We start from the raw sequence: 26010 nt of genomic DNA, 5'->3' as shown, positions 1-26010 counted from the left end.
CAAAGCAGTTAGAGCTCATTTAATTCCATCCCTGTATACATTCTTTGTGATCAAAACTTTATATGAATGTAGATATGAAGGCCTTCCATTAGAACCAAATCTTTTTCATACAGTCGTCATAAGTCAATGTACTGCAGATATAAGGTCGAATGAAAGAAAACTTGTTTATATACACAGAGACAGAAATATACACAAGAGCAAGTGGACGTATGGCACACATCCACAGTCATCAACAACAATGTCAAATCACAACCATTGACTGTTAACATCGCCATCTTTAGTTCTTTTGTTGTTTGCTGAAAAACTATACTGTAGCACCCAAATAAAAGCGCGGTACGGTAGATTGATTATGTTCACGGATACTATACCAACACTTAGAACACTGAGTAGGCTTTACAGGTTAGAGTTTACACTAGCTATGAAGAGACAGAATGCAATCGTCCCCATTCCCACACCCCAAAATTTGCAGTTTGCTCATCTGAGAGAAGCTACTAAAGTCAAGAACAAATTCAAGACAAAGAACAACAACAAAAAAAAAGTAACTGATAGCAGAAATGTCTTTCTTGTGCCTTTCACTCTACCCTACTCATGTGTCGCTCATTCCGTCTGTCTACCACCATTTCTTTTCCATCACTGGTGTCTTCCTTTATATTATTTTGTTCATTTGCGCTCATCATCCTTTGGTGATAAAAGTGCAGCAGTCTTTGACATGATCAGCTCGAGTCCTCCGGGTTTGTTGTCGGGTCTGATATTGAACTGTCCACCCCCCCCAGCCCGTCGCAGCCTCTCATACCAATGGTGCTTTTAAAGCCATGTGCTTCATCACAGTTGTGGTCCACCATAGCAATACATGAAATGAAGAACATATTCACAGTTTTAAAATTTTAAATACCCCCCTTTACCCGCCGCCCGTTTTTAGCTTTTCGTGAGTGCCATTTTTGACAATTCCCCATAGAGATTCAAGTCTCCTTGATATCAGTCTCAAAAATAACACCTTCTGCTTTTGGGATCAACTTGTGGGTGGATGACCTCTTTTTTATTTATTTATTTATTTATTGTGTGTTAATGTGTATGTGTGTGTGTGTGTGTGTCTCCTCCTGGCGTTCCTATAAGGCATGCTGGGCCAGGATGAGAGCCAAAGCAAGGGTGGGAAACAGAGCCCAGATGCTGGCACACAGACAGGCAGACTGATCCTCTGGCTGGACCTGGGGTGGGCTCAGGCCACCGTAACCGCTGCTGGGTTCCACGAGAGGCTGTGCAGACACACACAGAGAGAGAGAGAGAGAGAAAGAGGTGGAAAGGTTACGCTTCACTCAGACACTAGTGTGCGCTTTCTTGTTCTGGCATTTGACAAAGGAGAGAGAGAGAGAGAGAGAGAGAGAGAGAGAGGAGGGAGGGCACGGTCAGTAAGAAAAGAAAGCAGGAGTCAGACAGAGAGGAATTACATGTGTCCGTGCTCGACCCACTTTGGCACCAACATTAACCGTTGGATCCGCCAAATGTTTTGATATGTGGAGTATATTTAAAGCCTCCGCTGCTTCGTGTGCTCTTCGATCCTTAAACAAGTTGGCAACAAAGGAAATCATCGTGCGAGGACTCTTTCTTTTTTCTCACACTCTTTCAGGTTGTGCCAGCAAGTCTCTAAACAGTTATAAAAGCTATCATTAAAGACTTTATTTACAAAAAAAAATATATGCCGTGAAGCCCAATGCACCCCGCCGAAGCCGGCAGCCTCGGTGGATTTCTTTCAGCCTGCCGTAAAGCTGAAATTAGAGTACAAGTACATGCCACACAACAAAACTTCACAAACCCTTGTGTGTGGTGCAAAATGTCAATCAAACAGAGAAAGTGCATTTATGTCAAGCCCAAACTTCCAGTGCTGAAAAATGAAGTGAATCCAGAAGTCCCTAATCTTGCAAGTTCTTTGAAAGGCCACTTGGGGCTGGTTCCAAAAGCTAGTCGCTCCCCATAGACTCACATGTTAAAATCCCCATAGACCCCATATGTTAACCCTTTGAGCCCTTATGACACACCACCACATCATGATGAACTTTTCCTCATGTTCCAAATGTGTAATGTGATCATTTGCTTCAGATGTTTGCTGCCTGGTGACATGCTGTTTTTATTTTGTTTTTATTTGTTTGTCTCTGTGTTTGACAAAAATGACATTGTGTGTGTGTGTGTGTGTGTGTGTGTGTGTGTGTGTGTGTGTGTGTGTGTGTGTGTGTGTGTGTGTGTGTGTACATTACTCTTACCATTTAAAAATTATCATAATGCACCCCCCGCATTATTCATGATATAAAAGTGAACATCAGTGATGGATATGAATGGGTGTCTTTTGGTCACTGGCAGCTCCAAAAAAAAAAAAAAATCAAAGCAGTGTGAGTGATTGAATGAATGCATGATTAGTTCAAGCTTGAAATGTTGTATGCAGTCTTCATTTAGTATCATTTTATCTATATCACTCAAATTTGTAAATATGCAGTGACTGACAGCAAGTTCAGTCAATGTGCAAAATTGCATATTTTCATTTTGGACATTTATTATACACAATTTTTTTCATATACTTCACTACTTTTGTGACTCAAAGGCTTTGGTAAACCATTTCTAACACCAAAACAGTTCCTCCACACGAATAAAGGAGCATTTTCACTACATATTTGAAGAATTTGTTAAAACACATTTCTGATTTTTAGATTTAGAGACAAATTACATCTTTAAACAGTGTTCTCGACAAATATATGTCTCACATTCAGAAAGCTGAGATTGTTCTGAATGTTGATATGCAACACATGGGTATTATACCATGTGCAAGTACTTTGAAGGGGTTAAAACCTCAAACACTGCAGCAGAAATAAACGGTTTGGTTTTAAAAAAAACACTCTGGAGTAGAAGCTGCTGCTAACAGTAGCTGCTAGCTGTTATGGACTTGACTGTGTTCGCATGTTATGAGCATTTTATTACAAATATCTGCGTTTGCTGGGTCTTGCTCTGTGGTTAACTATATATACTGACCATCAAAGAAGTCTGCGCTCAAGTTTTTTCCATTGAATGGAATTTTAGTATTATTTAAATTGCATATTAGCACTGTTAGCATCAATTAGCATGTAACAAGACTTCAGTACTGTTACTTCATGGTTACTGAGGCTATATGGTGGTTACCACACCAAAGTGACCCTTATGAAATCCATCGCCCAGTCCACAAATAAAGTTAATGAAATATTAGCCTGTTAACATGTTTTTTAACTCTAAGATGGAACGGGGGTTTAGTCCTGCCCACACCACACCAGCTTTGTCCACGATTTGCCTCTTTACCATTTCTGAGTTGGTTTGGATTTAGGCAGTGTCAGACATTTGGAACCCCCAATTTGTCATTCGGAAAACGTATGATTGACGTCATGGAGGGTTTGGCCTGTATATGTGTATGCATTCTATGGTATTTGTACACATTCTCTGGTATTTATCCAGTGTGCAAATTGTGAGAGAGAATGCTGGAATACTGGATGAGTGTGTTCTCACACCCGTCCAGATTATCAAACTCTGTGGCCTCCAGTTTACACGACAATGGCCTTATTATTTGCCTTTCCATATAACTGTTAGCATTTTGAATACTTTTTCAATTTTCTTGGATTCTTGCAATGCAAAAGCATAACCATGTGCCTCCGAGTTAAAATAGTCTCGCTCAATTTGCAGACGCACCATTTTCAGTGCAGCAAAGCATTACAGAGGACTATCATAAGGAACATGAAACACTTCCTCCAGCAGCCCCCTCACCTCATCTACACAAACGCAACCTTTGGCAAAATTACAGTTTGGTTCATTCTGCTGTACATCAGGGAAAACAAAACCCAAACAAACAAACAAAACTTTAGTAACATCTTATGTAGTCACACAGCATTTTCCAACACAAAAAGGCAGCACACAAACGTAAATGAAACGAGGAAACGGCCTTGAATTACATTAACGAGACAGGCAGCTTTTCCTTCCTAGAGAGTAGCAGAAAATACCAGTATCCAAAATAGCTGCAGTTAACACGGTGCTTGACCGTGTGCTTCTACAGTCACCCGACAGTCACATGGTTAAATGATAGTTGCCAAAAGAAAAAAAAAAAAAGCACTGCGTAGCTTGACAATGTACCAAACACATCCGTGACTAAAAGCCAATTAATTAGCGAGGGCAGTGATGTGTGGCGGCAGCCTGTTGACACGAGGCCAGATCTCCGGCTGCAGCCAATATCCACACAAACGCAAAGATACAAAGACAGACACACACACAGACACACACACCGCAGCAGAATACAAGCAGTGTCAGTGTGTCATAGGCTCCAGGACTGCAGGAGTATTAATAATTCTTTCTCTGTCAAAGTAAAACTGGAACAAAGATGAATACTTGTGCGACGTGTGCACACAGTTTTCACAAGGATTATCTATGATTTAATAATTCTGGAAAATGAGGAGAATAAAATGACCTCCACCAAAGGGGTTTTCGCTTTTGTCATCACCTTAGTCTCGAAATTACTGTGATTGCACCAAATGCGATTTTGATCAAACCTGGCAGGTATATTGGGTGTATGGATGGTAGCGCAGCAGATAACTGAAACAATCCTTCACTTGGTGATGCAAGCATCAGATTTGACATGAATGTTCTTCATAAATCAGTGTTTGAGGAAAAAGTGCTGGCCACTTGAAAATCCAATATGGCGGCCAGGTAGGGGTCAATGAAGAATTGCACAGGGGTCAAAATCTAAAAATGCTCCAATCATATTGAAAGCTATAGTACATTATGTGTCTGGTCACAAAGATTGCAAAAACATATAGTTTGGATGATCTATGACTGAATGTTCTGGAGTTATGGGGTAAAAACAGCAAAAATGGTGACAAAGGTCAATTTCAGTTTGTACAGGAGTCAAAAGTTAAAGTTGCCCCAATTTTGGTAAAACGTGGTGCAAATTATTGGTTGAACTAATAGGATTAATAAATGGACTAGTTTTGACTGTGTTGAATGCTTGGTTTGCAAAGTAAATGTCAAACAATGTCGACATCCACTGGATTCTATGGCGTGTGACATATGTTACCCCTTAACGTGACAACTGAGCATGACACATGGTGCAAACTATTCCTTTTTAAAACCCTATTAACTCAACCAATAATTTGCATCACATTTTACAAAAATTGATGCAACTTTATCTTTTGACCCCTATACAAAGTGAAACTGACCTTTGTCACCATTCTTGCTGTTTTTACCCCATAACTCCATAACAGTCAGACATAGATAGTCCAAACTATACCTTTTTGGAATATTTATGATCAGACAAATAATGTGTTATACTTTTCAATATAATTGGATCATTTATAGATTTTGACCCCTGTTTAATTATTCACTGACCCCTACCTGGCCGACATATTGGATTTTCAAGTGGCCAGCACTTTTTTCTCAAACACTGATTTATGAAGAATATTTATGTCAAATTTGATGCTTGCATCACCAAGTGAACAATTCTGGCCAGAAATCATACTTATCTGCTTCACTATGGGAAGAAGCGATATAATTATGGTGCAGCTCAGTCAATGATCAAGGTCTAAGACCAAGGTCAAACTTCCAGTGCAATGCTATTATACAACCCCTGGCAAAAATTATGGAATCACCGGCCTCAGAGGATGTTCATTCAGTTGTTTAATTTTGTAGAAAAAAAGCAGATCACAGACATGACACAAAACTAAAGTCATTTCAAATGGCAACTTTCTGGCTTTAAGAAACACTATAAGAAATCAAGAAAAAAAGATTGTGGCAGTCAGTAACGGTTACTTTTTTAGACCAAGCAGAAGAAAAAAATATGGAATCACTCAATTCTGAGGAAAAAAATTATGGAATCACCCTGTAAATTTTCATCCCCAAAACTAACACCTGCATCATATCAGATCTGCTCGTTAGTCTGCATCTAAAAAGGAGTGAACACACCTTGGAGAGCTGTTGCACCAAGTGGACTGACATGAATCATGGCTCCAACACGAGAGATGTCAATTGAAACAAAGGAGAGGATTATCAAACTCTTAAAAGAGAGTAAATCATCACGCAATGTTGCAAAAGATGTTGGTTGTTCACAGTCAGCTGTGTCTAAACTCTGGACCAAATACAAACAACATGGGAAGGTTGTTAAAGGCAAACATACTGGTAGACCAAGGAAGACATCAAAGCGTCAAGACAGACCAAACTGTAAGAAACCGCCTAAAGGAAATGGGATTTACATACAGAAAAGCTAAACGAAAGCCATCATTAACACCTAAACAGAAAAAAACAAGGTTACAATGGGCTAAGGAAAAGCAATTGTGGACTGTGGATGACTGGATGAAAGTCATATTCAGTGATGAATCTCGAAACTGCATTGGGCAAAGTGATGATGCTGGAACTTTTGTTTGGTGCCGTTCCAATGAGATTTATAAAGATGACTGCCTGAAGAGAACATGTAAATTTCCACAGTCATTGATGATATGGGGCTGCATGTCAGGTAAAGGCACTGGGGAGATGGCTGTCATTACATCATCAATAAATGCACAAGTTCATGTTGATATTTTGGACAATTGAAAGGATGTTTGGGGATGATGAAATCATTTTTCAAGATGATAATGCATCTTGCCATAGAGCAAAAACTGCAAAAACATTCCTTGCAAAAAGACACATAGGGTCAATGTCATCGCACAGGGTCAATGTCAATGAGCAGATCTGATTTGATGCAGGTGTTAATTTGGGGGAAGAAAATTTACAGGGTGATTCCATAATTTTTTCCTCAGAATTGAGTGATTCCATATTTTTGTCCTCTGCTTGGTCTAAAAAAGTAACTGTTACTGACTGCCACAATCTTTTTTTCTTGATTTCTTATAGTGTTTCTTAAAGCCAGAAAGTTGCCATTTGAAATGACTTTAGTTTTGTGTCATGTCTGTGATCTGCTTTTTTTCTACAAAATTAAACAACTGAATGAACATCCTCTGAGGCCGGTGATTCCATAATTTTTGCCAGGGGTTGTATAAGAATTTTTTATGGAAATGAGTTGAGGTATTTCACTGTTTGTGAACTTGACTGTTTAAAAGCCAACTTAACATTTTCTCTACGCCTGATATTTCGATATACAACTGTGGCATTGTTGCCCTCTCTCAGCACCTTTGACCTATTTTGACATTTTAATCAGCTTCTCTAAGTATGACTATGATTTTATGCACACATACGTGTGTGCAGCTGATAGAAAGGAGTAGTGCAGCGGATAATTGAAAAAAATCCTTCAAATGGTGATGCAAGCACCAAATTTGGAACAAATAAACCTTAGACATTACTCTTTTGGAAAGGCAGAGTGTCCACTTGAATTTTCAAGAGGCAGACAGGTAGGGGACAATTGAAGAATTACACAGGGGTACAATTTTAAAAATGCACTAATCATATTGAAAACTATACCTCATTATTTGTCTGATCATAAAGATTCCAAAAAGGTATATTTTGGACCATCTATGACTGAATTCTATGGAGTTATTGGGGTAAAAAATAGCAAAAATGGTGAGAAAGGTCAATTTCAGTTGTATAAGGGTCAAAAGTTAAAGTTACTCCAATTTTGGTAAAGACTGATCCAGATTATTGGTTTAGCTAATAGGATTAATAAATGGAATAGTTTTGAACGTGTTGAATGTTTGGTGTTCACAGTAAAGGTCAAACAAGGTCAGCATCCATTGGATTTAATGCCATAAAACATATGTTACACTGTAATATGATAACTAAGCATGACGCACAGTATTTACACTCTGTTTGCTCAACCAATAATTTGCATCACTTTTTACCAAAATTGGAGCAACTTTAACTTTTGACCCCGATACAAACTGAAATTGACCTTTTTCACCATTTTTGCTATTTTTTTTACCTCATAACTCCATGGAATTCAGTCATAGATAGTCCAAACTATACCTTTTTGAAATCTTTATGATCAGACAAATAATATGGAATACCATTCAATATGATTAGAGCAATTTTAAACTTTGACCCCTTTAACTGACCCCTACCTGGCTGCCTATTGAAAATTCAAGTGGACACTCTGTTTTTTTTTTTTGTTTTTTTTTCAAAAGAGTAATGTCTCAGGAATATTTGTGCCATATGTGGTGCTTGCATCACTGTTTGAAGGATTCCTCTGTAACTATCCTCTTATCACCTGCACTAGAGGAGCAGCACAGTCCTTCACATTTCAAATGAGACAACCCGTTCTTTTGTGCATGATTTTTTTTTTTCACAAAACTTGCATAAAGTGAAGAATTTGAAGGCCGGCATATTGCATTTTAACGTTAGGATGACAATTATTTATTTTTAAAACCGCAGCCTTAGTAAGAGAAGATAATCACACGGGCTCAATTGCGATGCAATTAATCGTGCAGCACTAATTAGCATGATTATTATGATCACTGATTCGGCTGGTAAGGTGCTCTCCCCATAGCGCGTGATGTGCGCGATGGGAACGCACATCACGAATATGAATATCTTAAGCAATTCCTTGCAATTAATGAATCAATGATACAAACTCCACTCCACCCCCACCTCAACCCCCTCCAGCTGGGGCCCAACACAAAAGGGTATTCAGCTCAAAGGGTGAGCCATCTATAAAAATCAGTCACATGTATGACACATGATCATAATATGTGAAAGAATGGCTGTGAGATTACTTACAGTACGTCACTGCTTTGTATGAAGCAGGGCTACAATTTCTCTCAATGTAAAATTTCAAGATCGTTCAGCCTTGGAGGGTGCCGTTCTAATTCACTTTAGATTTCACCATCCAGACAAAAGAACAGCGTTGGAAATACGGTGGACACATTGGCACCTGATGCGCATGAGGATTCAGCCAATCAGTGGCCAGCATTAATGGATGGATTTAGACTTATTAGTAAATTACAAGAAACGTGTGGCAACCAGTGATGCCGCTTACTCTAATCTGACCACTTTTTTTTAGTAACGAGTAATCTAACGCGTTAATCTTTCCAAATCAGTAATCAGATTAAAGTTACTTCTCTAAGTCACTGTGTGTTACTGTTATTTTTACATTGTGGGTCAATAGCAGCATTAAACTTGGTCCGTGGGCAGGGGGTCGGGGTTTGACTGAACTACACACTTTAAGCGAGCTGTGAGCTTTTCATCCGCGTTTTTCTGCACCAGCTACGACTCGTCCTCACCTCTTAAAGCGCGGTGACAACAGCACACCTGCACTGAACTTTACAAAGACATTTTTATGCTTTTTTTTCCTCCGAGCCACTCCGTATCTGCTGCTAAAAACAGCTGATCCTCCGCGACGCGTCAACAACTAACACTATTTTCCACTCAAATGCACTAAACTCTCTTTCTGAGGACCACATGATGTGAAAACACAATAAAACTTTCTTACCTGTAAATCTGGTCATGTTTTCTGCATAAATAAATGTTATCCATTCTTTGTGCTCAAACGCCAAAGCAGGGGCGAATCCAGATGGAATGGGGGCATGGGGCAAGGGTGTGCCCCCCACAACACCCCTAGATTAAAGGTCCAGTTTTGAAGTCTTTTTTTACTACAACTACTAATAGTACTTAAAATAATATTAATTTTGACAAGTAAAATGTTTAGAGAGAATTTAAATGTTAGAAAAATGTTAGAATTAATTTAATAGTTACATTTATAAACAATGTAGGTTAGAAATTGCAAGTTTTACTGTTACAGTGCTGTCAACAGTTAAATATGAGGTCAAGAAAGAGGTCTTTATTTTACTTTTTATAAAACAAGCATTTTGTTGTATGGGCCGCTGAAGAGGAGGTACTGCTGGCCCACCACCAGAGGGCGCCCTGCCTGAAGTGCGGGCTTCAGGCACGAGAGGGCGCCGGAGCAACCAGGAGTGGCAGCTGGCATTCATCACCAGCACCAGCTGTCACTCATCATCACCACAACCACATCTCCATAAAAGCCGGCCAGCATCTTCACCTCACTGCCGAGAAATCGTCTACCAATCAGGTAAAGCCGTAGTTTTGTGCCGTACAATCGTTCTGAACATTTTGTAGGCGTTCCTGTTGACTGGTCCGCAGCTGGAAGCTGGGAGGAGACGACGCTCTTCGCTCCTCCGATAAGTAGTCATTCAGGCGCTGCACGTTATTGTTCCTGCGTGACTGTGCTTAAGAGGTGGAGGTGTTACCCACCCTTTCTGACTGTTTGCTGGGTGTTCACGCACCCACCATCACCTGTCTGTTCTTCCTGCCAGCAGTACCCGATTTGACAGCCGAAGGCAGTGTCCACCTGGGGACCAAGCGCTTGGTGGCTCCGGGGTGCTTCAGATCTGGTGGCAGTGGAAAACGTGTGGGATCTGGCTCTTCTCTGGACGGGCGTCTTCTATCCTCGAGCCTGCCCACACGTCACCGTGAATTATTGACTGATAATCTAAATTGTGTTGTCTGTTGTTCTGTTGTGCACATTCACAACATTAAATTGTTATATTTTGGCTTATTCCATTGTCCGTTCATTTACGCCCCCTGTTGTGGGTCCGTGTACCTACCCTTTCACAACATTTATTTTCATTGAAGCCAAGAAAGGGTGACTATAAAGTGAGTTTTGGCAAAACAAGTATCATTGTCATGTTGAGGTGGCAGAGGGTTGTTGTCGGCAGCTGGGGAAAGTAACTAAAAAAGTAACTAGTAATCTAACTTAGTTACTTTTCCAATTGAGTAATCAGTAAAGTAACTAAGTTACTTTTTCAAGGAGTAATCAGTAATCAGTAATTGGATTACTTTTTCAAAGTAACTGTGGCAACACTGGTGGCAACAATCACATAACTTACCTACAACTTATGTCCAGCATGTGTGGAATGTATGAGTCACACGCTGGCATGCGTTGAAAATTTTCAACATGCCCAAAATGTTTTGAGGAGCTCAGTGTATTAGGACGTACATCAGCGAGCTTCAACGTGTTTCAACATGTGCCAACTTGCTCTTAACTTATAAAAAACTTATTGGAGTTATGCCAGTGTTTTTTAATATGGTTGGCATATGCTGGCTAAATCGTCAAAGTGTGACAGCGCCTTGAAGCGCTTTGAGCTTCTGTGATAGATGGAAATAGTGCTATATAAATGCAGTCCATTTACCATTTGTTTTTTTGTTTTTTGCTCAAAGCAGATCTCTTTCATTGCACCCAAAGTGGACAATTTCACGTGCTGCTGAAAAGGTAAATGCACTGCGCATGTTTACAGCATTGCTCAGTGCGACAGGGTGACATTTCCCACACAGGCTATCGAATAACCCTCAGTTACATTGTTTCTGTACACAATCAATCACACTCAATTAAAATGAAAATACAAACATTACAGTGCTACATGACAACATCAGGCTCTCAATAGTTTTGGGGTGAAAGGGTGAGTTTCTTAAATAAATCATGACTCGTGTTACACTTTCAACAAAACATGAGATGCAGTGAAATAAACAAGTCTCTTTGATTTATGATTTCCCGCCAGCTGTAAGGCCAGAATGGGGACATAGGATTATGCTCCATCTGTTCATCTGTGCTTGCCTCAACCACACATTCTTGTGCACATGGTAACTTGGACAAAATTTTCAGATTTTCTCCAAATTTGAACTGGATGTTGTAAATGCATGCCATGACCTGTTACAAATTACCAACTTGAGATGGTCTGCACAGAAATGTCCCTGGGTGCCAGCAGAAGACAGTGTTCTATGCATTTTGATGCCGGTTATATCACACGGTTGTCGACCTGAATCACAGCTCAACAGACTTTTCCGTTTTGTGAATGCCTTTTTTTTTTTGTTACAAATGAAAAAAATGACATTTTACAAAACACACTTATTTATAAACACCAACACACGTTACATTCACTTGTGCTGGTTTTTACATAGAATGAATTAGTCAACCAATCAATATGAGCGGAGGTTCAGTGTACCCATAATCCCTTTGGGCATCTGTGTGTTAATGTTCTAATCTTCAGAATTAGTGTATATTTTAAAATTAACAGATATGTGTTATATTTTTACTTTGTACATTTTAAGAGTTGATATTAGTGTAGTTATTCTATCCAGATTAATTTGATTCATATATCAAAACCATGAGTCAAATCTGCTTTCCTTTTCAAGATGTCTGCCTCATGGCTGGACTGCTGTATGCTGTCAAGGGGTACTAACTAGGACATGGCTGCATCCTACTTCTGCCAAAACCCATTAAATGCAAACATGAAATTGGCAGAATTATTTTGTAGTCAATTAATCAGATCCCCAATATGTCACTGGCCATCATAGGAAACCTACACACAGGTACTGTGGACACTGTCTTGAGGTTCTATAGAGCCTATCCACATGGCATAACTCCATTTGGGATGTGTCAAAGCACACTATCTATGACACCTAGAGGGTGCATAATCTGAATGTAAACCTGAGCGCTGGGATTAATGATTCACATTATTCAAGGATGTTCTGTAGGCACATCATAATATTAATCAAATTGGTGTTCCCTTTAAGCCAGAGTGCAGAAGCGGCACAATGCTGTCACATCATGGATGCAGGTGAAAAGTGTCAAGAGGATTTCTGGTGAGGAAACAGGGACCTGATTTATAAAACATTATGTAGGATTCATACTAAAAGTACATGTATGAACAAAAGGCAAAAATGGTGTCAGAAAAAAAAATACCTTGGGGTCTTGTTCACGAGCGAGGGCACAACAGAACGTGAGATTGACTGGAGAATCGGCGCAGCAGAGACGGTGTTGCATTTGCTCCACCGTCCTGTTGTGATGAAAAGGTCAACTGGTCAATACTGGTCACTGGTCTCGATCAACTGGTCAATCTTCGTTCCTACTCTCACCTATGGTCATGAGGGGTTGGGCCATGACCAAAAGAACTAGATTGCGGGTACAAGCGGCCGAAACAGGCTTCCTTAGGAGGGTGGCTGGTGTCTCCTTTAGAGATAGGGTGAGAAGTTCGGTCATCCATGGGGAGATCAGACTGGAGCCGCTGCTTCTTCGCATTGAAAGGAGCCAGCTGAAGTGGTTTGGGCATCTGGTAAGGATGCACCCTGCGCGCCTCCCTATGGAGGTATTCCAGGCACGTCCATCTGGGAGGAGACCCCGGGAAGACCCAGGACTAGGTGGAGAGATTATATCTCCACACTGGCCTGGGAACACCTCGGGATCCCCCAGTCAGAGGTGGTCAATGTGGCACAGGAAAGGGAAGTCTGGAGTCCCCTGCTAGAGCTGTTGCCTCCGCGACGTGATCCCGGATAAGCGGTTGAAGATGTGTGAGTGAGTGAGTGTGTGTGACTTACAAAACTTCAAAGGCACACCTACATGCAAAACTGTCTTTATGAATTACACTCTACTTAGAATGATACATCGTCTACAAACCCACATTCAACAGCAATTGGTCAATGCACAACATGTCATGAATATTCAAACATATGAAACACACGAAGCCTGAAATGTCTACTTATTATGGCAATCAAGAGGAAGAGCAGGAAAAAATGCACTTTTGAATCAAAAATTGAGGTAATGGTATGTGTTCACAGCAGCAATAATGAAGAAAGTGGGTGGCAACACTAGGTAGAAAAAAAAGGTGGCAATGGCAAGTCAAGAATAAATAATTATGAAAATATTGATGTACTGTGTTTCATTTTTGGTGCTGTATGACCTGAGAAACTATGTCATTAACATGGGAAATTAAGCTTGATTTCATCTGCAGCTGATAAATGCTCAGAAATGTCAGCCTGTGACAAATGTTGACTTCGGTACCATTGTCTTTGGAACTGCCCCCGAAGACCCATTTGCTAACTTCATTGAAACAAATGGGGAAACTGGAATTTTTTGCAGCTCAAATTCTGTTTTTTTGTGGACTTTCACAACAAATACTTTGACATGGTGCATAGGATTGTTTTTATAAGGTCCAGCAATGCAAGTCATGATTTTTATGAGTTGTCCAGTGTTCAAGTGGAAGTGTCCTGTACATGTGTCTCTGAACAAGACTGCAGCAGGTACAGAGTGAGAAATGGGCTTCAAAAAACATTTGGGTCTAAAGGATGCTATCTCTTTTATGTTGTGTGGAAAAAATATCAGATTTCATAAATTGGACATTTTCTTTTGGCTAGGTTAGGTCAATGAAAGTGCTCATATGTCATAGTGAGCCTCAGTATACTAGTTGTCTCTCCCAAAAGTGTGGAATGGGTTTTGTTTGTTTGTTTGTTTGACGCTGTCAAGGAAATGAAATGTCTGTCTTTCCCATGCTCTGCTGGGAGCCGTGATGTGGGCGCCCGACTGGAGATTAATCATGGAGACAGAAGAATTTTATTTGTGTGTTTCTAAGTGTGACATGAAGACTGAGAGACTGACTGCTGTTACAATCTTCACGGGAGAGCTGTGATGTGATCACTGGACCAACACCCAGCCGTTTAAAGGTGTTACATTACCAAATCAATGACTGTGGACAATTGGCGATCGGATCTTTACTGACCGTCATGTGTTACATACAATTGGGAGGTTTGGAGGAGATAATGACTTTATTTACACACGAGACATGTGGAACTGGAACATGAGAGATTCTACATGGCTGCTGTGTGCGAACATGGGAGGAGAACTTTGCGGGATGCATCTCTCTCTGTATGTATTCATTAATAATGCTTTCTGCTTATTTTAGGCTTTTTTCACCCCCTGAAAACAAAAAACAACCTGGATCAAGGTCCTGGTGAAAGTCCAACCGTAAAACTGTATTTGGATGCAGGCGGGTGATCTTCACACAGATAAAAATCTGTTCCAAATGTTACATAATGATTATGGATAAATACGGTTGTGAATCTGTCCTGTATTTTTTTATGCACTCTGTCAGACTTTACCTTTATCAGCTACTATATCAGGGCCCACACATGTTCAAGACTTGGAAGAAATGATTTAAAATATGGTATATGGTGAGATATGGCATTTAAGCAGTGTTGCCACAGTTAGTTTGAAAAAGTAATCCAATTACTGATTACTTCTTGAAAAAATAACAATAACTTTGCTGACTACTCACTGATTACCCAATTTTAAAAGCAGTGGTGGGCACAGTTCAGCTAATCTGATAGCAGATAATTATCGAAGCTAATGTTTTTGCCATGGAAATATAGACCTGGAATGGACATGCGCTCCTCAATCTATTAGCGTCACTCAGGACAGGAAGGCGTCATTACTAAGGGTGGAGATGTGCAGATCATCGATAATAAACTGACCACTTTTTTTGCACTAGCGTCACTATTTCTTAACGGATTTTAATAGATGTAGGCTTGTTTCAAAGCCCTTTGAAAGCTCTTTCCAATGAACCTATGCATGTGTGGGTGAAAAAAAAACTTTTATGTAAAATGCAGAAATATGGGGAAATGATGACAAACTGTGCTGCTTTTCTCACTCTGTTGTCGCTATTTGTTAACAGATTTTAATAAACGTAGGCTTGTTTTAAAGCCCTTTAATTGCTCTTTCTAATAAACCCATACATGCCTGGGTAGAAAAAAAAATGTTTTATGTAAAGTGTGGAAATTTGGGGATTTTACTGTGTTTGGGGAATTTACTGTGTTTTTTTTCCTGTCATCATAATTCTCAATGGATTTTTATAAATGAAGTCTTGTAAATTGTATTCAAGCTGATTAATAGCTCTAATGAACCCATACATGCCTGGATAAAAAAAAATCTTTATGTATCAGGGCCGTATATAGGAATGTGAAAGGGGGGGTTCAAATCCTTGAGTTGGGGGTCCAGTGGGCCGCAGGGCCCCCAGTGGGGTCGAGGGGCAATGCCCTTGTGGGGGACTCAGGGGGGCGAAGCCCCCCGAAGCAGAACCTTTTTGAGGATTTCGAGGGGTAAAAAGCTACATAAATTTCATTTGAAACCCAAAATGTATCATTTTAGGAAATACATTTTTATATAAAAATAGTCCTTGCTTGGGATTGGATCAGTTGCCATAAGAACCACCCAGGAAGAACCGAGATAACATTAATGCAAACTTTATACCTGCCTGTCGGTTGCGAATGACGCAATGACGAATGACGCAACCGACAGGCGTGAAAAAACTCACGCATGCGCACGAAGGTTCAAGCTTGGCTGATGCAAGTGCACATGATTCAAATCCATATAGTTTTTGCAAAAAATAAAAAGGTCGGATAGTTTTCTAACGGACCTCGTATTTAGCGGTACTAATATTCGCGTTTACATTATGAATATGTACGTATATGTACGTTATGTATTAAAATAGCGGTAATTTAATTTGTATCTTGTTTAACTCGCGAAATTCGCATAATAAATCCCAAGTGAATATTTGCACCTTTACAGTATTTGCAACAGGAAGGAGAAGCTCCCTTTATTTCTCAGCTTATACATACAAACATGTTTTTACAAACCAGACAAGTGTAAATGTGTATCTACATGGGTATTTACAAGCCTACTAATCTGTTTGATATCAGAGGAGGATAGGGACCAGGGAGCAAAAATTCTCAACCCCCATGGGAAACGTTTATCTAGCAGTTTCCCCTTTCATCACTTAAGGGATTACTCTGGCAGAGGAAATTGAAAATTGAGGGTCTGTGATAATAGCTGTGTAACAGTTAGTGCTTGTTGCTTATTATCAATGAAAATACATAATGTTGATATCCAGATCAGAAAAAAATCAGCAGAAAAAAATCAGCAGAATTCTCAGGGGGGGTTCGGTTGAACCCCCTGAACCCCCTCTATATACGGGCATGTGTATTAAAATATAAATCTGAAGTATGCCTTGCCATTGTGGTCATTTACCTTGCTCCTTTTTCCACTGTAATATTATCACTAGTCTTTTAATGACAACAACATATATATGATTTTTAATAGCATTTTATTACAAGTAGATATAAAGCCATTCAGAATTTATGGCTTTTGACCTTCAGTCAGGGTAAAAAGTACCACCCCCATCCCCTCCAACCACACTGTTAAAATTGAAATTCTGCCTGTGACCACCATGTACATATCATATTAAACAACAACTGCAAGTATATATATATATATATATATATATTCCGGTGCAGCCGCTCGGCGCAAAGCAACGCCGTGATGAAGCCTCACGGGACATGTTTGGCATGTCCAGCTCATGCACAATCACAATCGGATATTCACACGACTGGAAAGCAACCGGAATCCGTCTGAAATCCACCTGAAAGCCGTCCTGTGAGACCAACACCGAGGTGGTTTTGTCCCGCGTAATGAACGGAGCCGTGACGCGTCCCTTCGCTTTTCTTTCCATGAAAAAAACTCCTGTAACGGTGGAACGTACCGAAAAAAGTGCTGATGTCCACATCTTCTGCCTTTTTGTGAAAGTCAGACGACGTCCCGGATCAACAGAGCCTTCACGTTGGAAATGATCTGGTTGTTTCAGCGGGGTTTGAGCCTGTCGATCGGCGCTCAGAGTGCGGCGCGCTCTCAGCAGTTGTGGGCTTTCTTTAAACCGTCTGGATCACTCCTTAATCTGTGTAATCCCCATAAAATCGTCCTTGAAAGCCATATTAATTTTCCGAACGGTGTCCACCTGGAGGTCTCTCACAGTTTCTGGAAAAAAATTGATGCAGCAAAGCTCCAAATCATTCAGACATTTATTCGCAATAAAAAATAGACGAGAGGGGTGGACCACACCTCACTCAAAGCCTCAAAGCCACTCACAGGCGAATGACGCAACCGACAGGCATGAAAAAACTCACACGTGCACGAGGGTTCAAGCTTGTCTGACGCAATCACACGTGATTCAAATCCATATGGCTTTTTAAAAAAATAATAAGGTCAGATACTTTTCTAACAGACCTCGTATATATAAAACCATCATCAGATCAGTTATCTTCCGATAAATTTAGTTCTGATAACTTTCAGTCCGATAACATTTGCTTTGCTGGTAAAGTTTAACGGTCAGAAACGTTTGTAAACCCTAAAATCAAACATTTTAGTCAGTTTGTTGTGTGTTTGTAGCCACTGAGCAGACTGACTGCCTGTCACTTGCTGATGACATCATCATTAAGCGCAAAACGTGATTGGCCAGTCGACGCATGGAGCATTGTGGGTAGTGTAGTTCAGGTTCACTTTGGACGTTACAGTGACTTGTCCACTTAACACAAAAGCAAAACAGACTAATTTTAACATTATTTTATTTTATTTCTTTGTGGCTGTAATTTATTCGCCTAGACTCGGTGGGGGAGAGGAGCTCTCATGACGTAGAGGGAGAGACTTTTCTTCACATTTAGACACCATTTTGGATTTAAAAAAGGACGATTTATGTGGATTATTTCTTCAGATGAACCCCACTGAAACTAACAGGTAAGAATTTATATTTACTACATGTCTTTTATTCTGCCAATCAATGCATTAATGGACGTGTTTCGGTTGTTTAAGCCACGGGGTTCAAAGCATGCGAAAAAAGTGGCAGCTTTATCTCGTAAATGACAGTGTATATAACATCGAGATAAGCTGTGACTTCTAATACTGTGTTTTACTGCTTTTGAAAGATGATGACTGTGTTTTGGGTTTTATTTTTTATTTATTAATTTTTCATGCGTTCTTTGTGTTTGTGATCCTTGAATTTACCCAGCAGCCCCTGCGGTGCATAAAGTGAAACTGGTTTATCAGAAGCCGACGATGTAATCTGATGTGGTCACGTCCAAATCAATACTAATAGTTATCGGTTATCTGTAATAAAGCTAATTTTTATCAGTTTATCGGTTTATCGTCATAAAAGATAACTTTTTAGTTATCTGATTAATGGTTATCAAAGCTAACTTTTTGGTTACCTGTGCCCAGCACTGTTTAAAAGTAACAAAGTTAGATTACTAGTTACTTTACTAGTTACTTTCAGCAGCTGACAACAACAACCCTCCTGCCACCTCAACATGAAAATGATAACCAGTTTCATCAATACTCACTTTAATGGAAGTGCATTTTTAACAGTAACGTAAACAATGCATGTCCTGACATTTTAAGTTGAACTTAAACACTATTTCCTGAAAAAAGTTTTTGTTAAACATGAAATAAAGTCAGTTTTTCTTGACTTCAATGAACACAAATACTTGTTTAATAAAAAATAAAATAAAGACAGTTTTTCTTGACCTGATATTTAACTGCTGACAGCACTGTAATGGTAAAACAATTTAATCTACATTGTTTATAAACAATAACAATTAAATTATTTTTTCTAACATTTAAATTCTTTCTCAACATTTTAGTTGTTGAAATTATTATTATTATTATTATTATTATTATTATTATTATTATTATTATTATTATTATTATTATTATTAAGTAGTAGTACTTGTATGAAAAAATGTCTTCAAAATTGGACCTTTAATCTTGGGGTGTTGGCCCTGGTATTCCATTGGAGCAAGAAGAATGGATAATGTGTATGTATGCAGAAAGCACGACCAGATTGACAGATAAGAAAGTTTTATCGGTATTTTTTACATCATGTCGTCCTCAGAAAGAGACTTTTGGCGCATTTAGGTGGAAAAAGAACATTGGTATTTGTTGTAAACATGTTGCAGGTCTTCATCGGTTTTTAGTGAGGCATAGTGGCAGAGTTTTAAACAAAAAAAAAAAGCGTAAAAATGTCTTAGTAAAGTTCAGTGCATGTGTGCTCCCATCACTGTGGTTTGAGAGACGAAAACTGTTTTTTTCAACTTGGAGCTGCTGCACAAAACAGCAGATGAACTGCTCGCAGCATCAAAAGCTAAAAGTGGGCGAAGTGGGCAGTTCAACCAAACCCCCAACCTCCGCCTGCCTAAAGGCCAGTTTTAATGCTGCGACTGACCAACACTATCTCTGCAATGGACTGATCAATCACAATCTGATTTATACTGTCTAAACATACAAAAATGATAGGAAAGCACCGTGACTTGGATAAGTAACTTTAATCTGATAACTGATTTGGAAATACTAATGCGTTAGATTACTTGTTACTGAAAAAAGCAGTCAGATTAGAGTACTGTGTTACTAAGTAATGCGTAACTGGCATCCCTGCATTTAAAAACATAACTTTAACATGCTTTAGGAAGCTTACCACAACAACCAAAATGAACCTTTCCAAATGCTAGACAATTATAACTAGATAATTATATATATTATAGTTGTTCTAGAATCCTTTGCACTGCTATGACATAAGCATGCTGCTCTCTTTACTAAAATAAAATCTCTCCTACACAGTAAAATCACCAGTGTAAAACTAACACCGACAGTGTTAAATTAACACTGCCAGTGTACATATGGTCCTACTCTGGCTAGAGTGGGACCAAATTTTCTGTTTTTTTGTATTGTCAATTGTGTCTGTAGAATGGCCCAAGCAGAGGGTCACCCCTTTGAGTCTGGTTCGCTTGAGGTTTCTTCCTCAAATCATCAGAGGGAGTTTTTCCTTACCACTGTCACCTGTGTGCTTGCTCTAGGTGTTGGTAAGGTTAGACCTTACATGTGCGAAGTGCCTTGAGGCAACTTTGTTGTGATTTGGCACTATATAAATTAAATAAATTAAATTAAAAGGTCATGCACATCATTTACGTCCCGTTTTGTGTATGTGCAACAGCTATAAATGAGGCCCCATGACACCGTTGCGTGAAGAGACCAACGCAAATGGAACCATTGGAGCCAGTACTTTTTAAGTTAAGATTTGTTTGTCACTGTGTGTGTATATGTGTGTTGATGTTCTAGTAGAGATCAGTCTTTGTTTGTTTTGACAAATATTCACCACACACTCTGACCTTAAGCTTGTAATTAACTTGTCTTCATCCAGGTCATCATCAACATTTGATGTGTTCAACCCCATATATAAACCAATATATAATGGCTGAGTGGTTCCTTGTCATTTGATAGGTGCTTTGTATGTCACGTGACATGGATTATTCGTCCTATTTGTGTTGCGATGCACTTAGGGTGGAAATTTGGTTCCATTTACCGTGCCAGTCTGGTTCCATATGTTTTGTACCATTGCACACTGGAAACCCCGCCCACACACACTAGTGGCGGCAGAGTTTAGCTAAACATGGCGGAGTTTGTTTTGCTGACGGACGACAATTTGAACAAGCTAACTGACATGCTAATTCTTCTAACACACACACACACACACGCACACACACATACACACACACACAAAACTAAATCCACTATGTCGTAAGTCGTCTGGAGGCATGAAGAACTGTTAGGATGAAGTGAGGATGCAAACCCGGGCAATTGTCTGACAAGATTTTTCGTTGGACTGAGGAAGTACACAAAGTCAGTGCACGGTATCACGGACTACGTCATCAGAATTATTTTTGAACTTTCTGTTTTTCCAAGTTGACTGAGAACAGTTTTGGACTCCTATTTAAAGTTGGTGCTGGACTGTTGATGTCAAAGCACTGGTGATGAACACCAAAATATAAGTCCCTTTTCTGTTGTTTATAACTTAATGAAATATCAAATGACAAGGATCTATTTTAGCCATTGTATTATATCGACAGTCCATCGTTTTTGATGTTGACTGGTTGGTGTGTCTACACTTTACACGATCGTTCATGTGCAGCCAGTCCAGCTTTAGAACGGCAAAACCGTCCACAGCGTCTGCACTGGTACGCTGACTGAGTCAGGGGTGTTTGCCTTCTCTTGTGAGCAGCTTGGTATTCCTGCAGGCGCTTATTTTCAATCACAGTGATGGACTTATTGATTATACCCTGCCATAGAGGTCTTATAGCTGCTTGTTCTTCCCACGTATCAGGGTCGATGTTACACTTCTTCATGTGTCGCTTCAACACATCTTTGTAGCGCAGCTTCTGACCACCTCTACTTTGTCTACCAGATGCCAGCTCACCATAAAAGACTGTTTTGGGCAGTCTCTCATCTGGCATCCTTCTAACATGGCCTGCCCATCTCAGATGAGCTGTTGTGATCAGTGCTTCAGCGCTGACTGTTTTAGCTCGGCTCAACACATCCACATCGGGAATTCTGTCTTGCCACCTGATATGCATGATTGCTTGTAAGTGACGCAGCTGGAATCGCGTGAGTTTTTTGATATGGCATCTATAGAGAGTCATTGTGTCAGTTGAGTATAGCAGGGTCGGCAACACAGTGTGTTGTATACTTTATACACGGTGTTGTATACTTTAATCTTGGTTTGTAGCTTAATATCATGGCAGGACCACAGTCGTCTGTGTAAGGCTCCAAAAGCTTTTGTTGCCGACTGTATTCTTCTCTCACTTTCAGCATCCGATGAGTTGTTATTGGTAACTGTGCTCCCCAGATATATGAAGCTGTTGACACTTCTCAAGACCTCTCCACTGACAGTTATGTCCGGTCTGCCTAGGTTCTTGCTGTCTGGGGGAGGCTGAAAGAGCAGTTCAGTCTTTGAAGTATTTATCTTTAATCCACACTGTGTTGCAGCCGCATGGAATCGGTCCACAATCTCTTGGATATCAGCAGGATCTGTGGCAACCAGAGCAGAATCATCCGCATATAGTAATTCTCTGATACAGATGCTTCTTGTTTTGTTTCAGCCCTCAGACGTGCCAGGTTACGTGCCAGGTTAAAGAGTTTTCCGTCTTTACGCGAACGAATGTAGACACCTTTGGTGAGGTTTTCAGACATAGTTTCCAGGACAGCAGCTAGGTAGAGTGTGAAGAGTGTTGGCGCAAGTACACAGCCCTGTTTAACGCCATGGTTGACCTGGAAAGGCTCACTGATGTCACTTCCGATCGACACTCGTCCTGACATTCCATCATGAAACTGCCTGGTCATATTGACAAACCTCTCTGGACAACCATAGGCTTTGAGTACCTTACACAATATTTCCCTGCTGACAGTGTCAAAGGCCTTCGAAAAGTCCACAAAAACGATGTACAGGGGTTGATGTTGTTCTGCTGCTTTCTCCTGAAGTTGTTGAAGGGAGAATATCATATCTGCTGTAGATCTTCCAGCTCTGAAACCACACTGGCTTTCTGGGAGAATCCTCTCAGAGAGTATCTTTAACCTTTTGAGCATGATCTTTGCAAGGACATTGCCAGCAATTGAAAGAAGAGATATGCCTCGGTGGTTACCACAGTCACTCCGATCTCCCTTCTTTTTGTAGATGGATGACAAGGATCTATTTTAGCCATTGTATTAAAGAAATAACAAATGGTTTTCATTCTTTCAGTGGAACAAATAGTTAATTCAGGGAAAGCCGGAATGTTCCATTCAACTCGGCTTCACCTCGTTGAATGGAACATTCCATCTTTCACCTTATGAAATATTTGTACCATTAAACTTAAACATTATTTGTACAGTATGTTCATCAAGCTTAATAAAAAAATACATCACAGCAGTATTCAACAGAGAGAGAGAGAGAGACAAACGACGCAATAATATATCTCCTTGGTGGAGGGAATCAGAATTACAAATACTGTATGAGACAGACATGGGGTGATTACGTTAAGAATATAAAGATTCCAATTATTTACACACACACACACACACACACACACACATACATATATATATATATATATATATATATATATATATATATATATATATATATATATATATATATATATATATATATATATGCAATTCTGTGATTACAATTAAAGCTACAGTTGGAAAGTTAGAGTTCAATTAAATTATGATTATGTTTCAACAATTACAATAAATTATGATTACTAACAACAAATTAAGTAAATTTCAAACAAGAAAATTTCTTCTTAAATATGTTTATTGACAGAAATACACCATCTTCTTGATGTCTTTCAAAAAAAAAAAAAACACCTTTAAATTCCTTGCATATTGGGAAGGAAATCTGAACAAATTTCTTGTTGAACTATTTAAGATAATCCATTTTATTTTAGCATAATCTTGACATAATTCTCACAATTACATTTTTTTTTCTCCAAAGATATAATTAAATTACAATGACAGTTATCTGTTTTGGTTAAAATTACAGGTTACATTAGATTACATGAAAAAAATGGAATGATTACAATTGAGTATGATTACAGATTGTGATTTCCCATGTACGAGAAGCACAAAATACATTTTATCTGTGACTGACACACAAACCGTGAGACAATAATAAGGACATCATTGGGGGTTTCCTTTGCCAAATTTCATAGAAGAAAAATGGCAAATGGCAAAACAACTGTTGTGCTGCACAAACAAAGCAGGACTTATGATGACTTCCCCTGTCACAATACTCAAAGAGCTGAGCTCCAGCCCACGTTTACTCACTGAGGACGGCCCACAACCGCCAGTGATGACATTTTGACCAATTATACACCTACAGTTGCTAAAACAATAAATCACAGAGGAACATGATCAATGTGGGCCGATACGGAGATCAGATTCCCCTTCAGTCTGTACACAGTTGTAAGTGGTTATCATAGTAATTATCCTGGAAGTCATCCCGTTACTTCAGCTGCGTGCAACTGTAAAAGTTTCCACTCATTTATATTTTTGCACTACGGGATCCTCAGTGAAATTTACAGCTTTTACAGTCAGTCTTTTGGCAACAGGACTCATAGCATAAAAGCCACTCCCCCAACTTATCTGCCGTGGAAATTTGACAAGTTTTAATTGCCAGGCATGGTTGTATGAGAATGCTGGGGCGCCCAAAATGTCCCGAACAGCTCCCACTCTAATTATAAACTTCCTGCTTGAGTAATCACACGTCTTATTGTTTCCTAATTACCATTTTTACAATAAATTAAACACCATGCTTGCAGTGAGACAGGCACGGTGTGGTGCATCAATACTGCCGCTCGCACACAACCTTCTGTGAAAGCAATTCCACCATCCGTTCTCACCACACCATCTCCCCCACACCTCTCCCAGACACTTACACAGTTATTGTTATCAGTTTTGCTTGTTCATTAATTCTCCTCCTTGTGACGTTTTTATAGTTTTAATTTGCTGTCTTCGCCACAATGTGGGTTTCCATGTAAAGGACAATGCTGCACGACTCGGCTGCAACATAACCCCTGGAATTACTCAAAATAGATGTCTTAATGGGAGTCAATAATATGCATTCATACAAACTGCGCCGCTATCCGTCGTAGCTGCAGCAGCAGGCTCTACGAGGTGCTGTTTTATAACACGTCAATTTCAGCCAAGCTTGGTAGCCAGGTCTCCCGCAAAGGTGAAAAACATCATTAGTCTTATACGAGAAGGCTGCTCGGCACATCTAAAATACATCTGTAAAACAGAATAATATTTCATTGTGAAAACTAATCAAACTCAACAGCTTGATTTAAAAAAGAAAAATCTCTCCCAGGCCCAAAGTGCAGAGTGAAATATTTCTCACCTGTTCAAGACAGATGCAGGGAAAGAGAAAGAGAGAGTGCAGGTTGTCTGAGATTAACAATGCGATTATGTTATTTTCACATTTTTACTTGAAAAGAAATCACACAGTTCCATTAGAAGACGTGCATTCTCACAGCTGAGAAAGATATTTATTTTCCTGCAGCATAGAGTGAAACCAGTTATATCAGACCTGACTGCAGTCTTCAGAGTTGAGAGGACTCCACAGAGAACAAGCCCAGGGGCCAGAATTTTAGAACTTCTAATCCAGATTACCCCCCCCCCCCACCTCCCTCTGTTTCTTTCACTAGTTTAGTGTGTGTGATAGAAATATAATATTTCCACTAAATATCATCATCCAGGGTGTAGTCTAAACTGTCTTATCATCAAGCGACTGTTCTGATGTGCCACTTGCTTTAAACAAGCGTGAAGATCGGGTGTGATGTGATGATGCAGCATGGCGAGCCTTGTGGTTTTGGCTCACTCAGACTGCTTTTTATGGCTGTTCCCCCAGGCCCTCTATTATATAAATATATGCAAAGAAGGTGTTGAAAATAGTGAAACACATCTTGATTTGATTGTTTAGAAGCATAAAATGAATTAATGTTTGACAAAACTGTGACCTCTATCTAATATGATGCACTTGTTCAGTTTATTAGGCATTCCTGATTGGCATGCAATTGTACACTTTTTTTTTTTTTTTTTTTTTTGGTCATGGA

The 26010-nt window shown here is 39.6% G+C and overlaps 1 protein-coding gene across 1 annotated transcript in view; it reads right to left on the bottom strand.

Annotated features, from left to right (window-relative positions):
- Positions 1-913: 913 nt before the first annotated feature.
- LOC117510338 (GDNF family receptor alpha-2-like) overlaps positions 914-26010 on the bottom strand; it is a 347569-nt gene continuing 322472 nt past the window's right edge. The window contains exon 8 of the mRNA XM_034170019.1: positions 914-1253. Within this exon, the coding sequence (XP_034025910.1) occupies positions 1107-1253 (147 nt within the window). The 3' untranslated portion in view covers positions 914-1106. The remainder of the gene's footprint in view (positions 1254-26010) is intronic.

This window comes from Thalassophryne amazonica, chromosome 5, assembly GCF_902500255.1.
Source record: "Thalassophryne amazonica chromosome 5, fThaAma1.1, whole genome shotgun sequence".
Lineage (NCBI taxonomy): Eukaryota > Metazoa > Chordata > Actinopteri > Batrachoidiformes > Batrachoididae > Thalassophryne > Thalassophryne amazonica.
The sequence above is the reverse complement of the archived record's forward strand: the minus strand, read 5'-3'. Positions and strand labels throughout refer to the sequence as shown.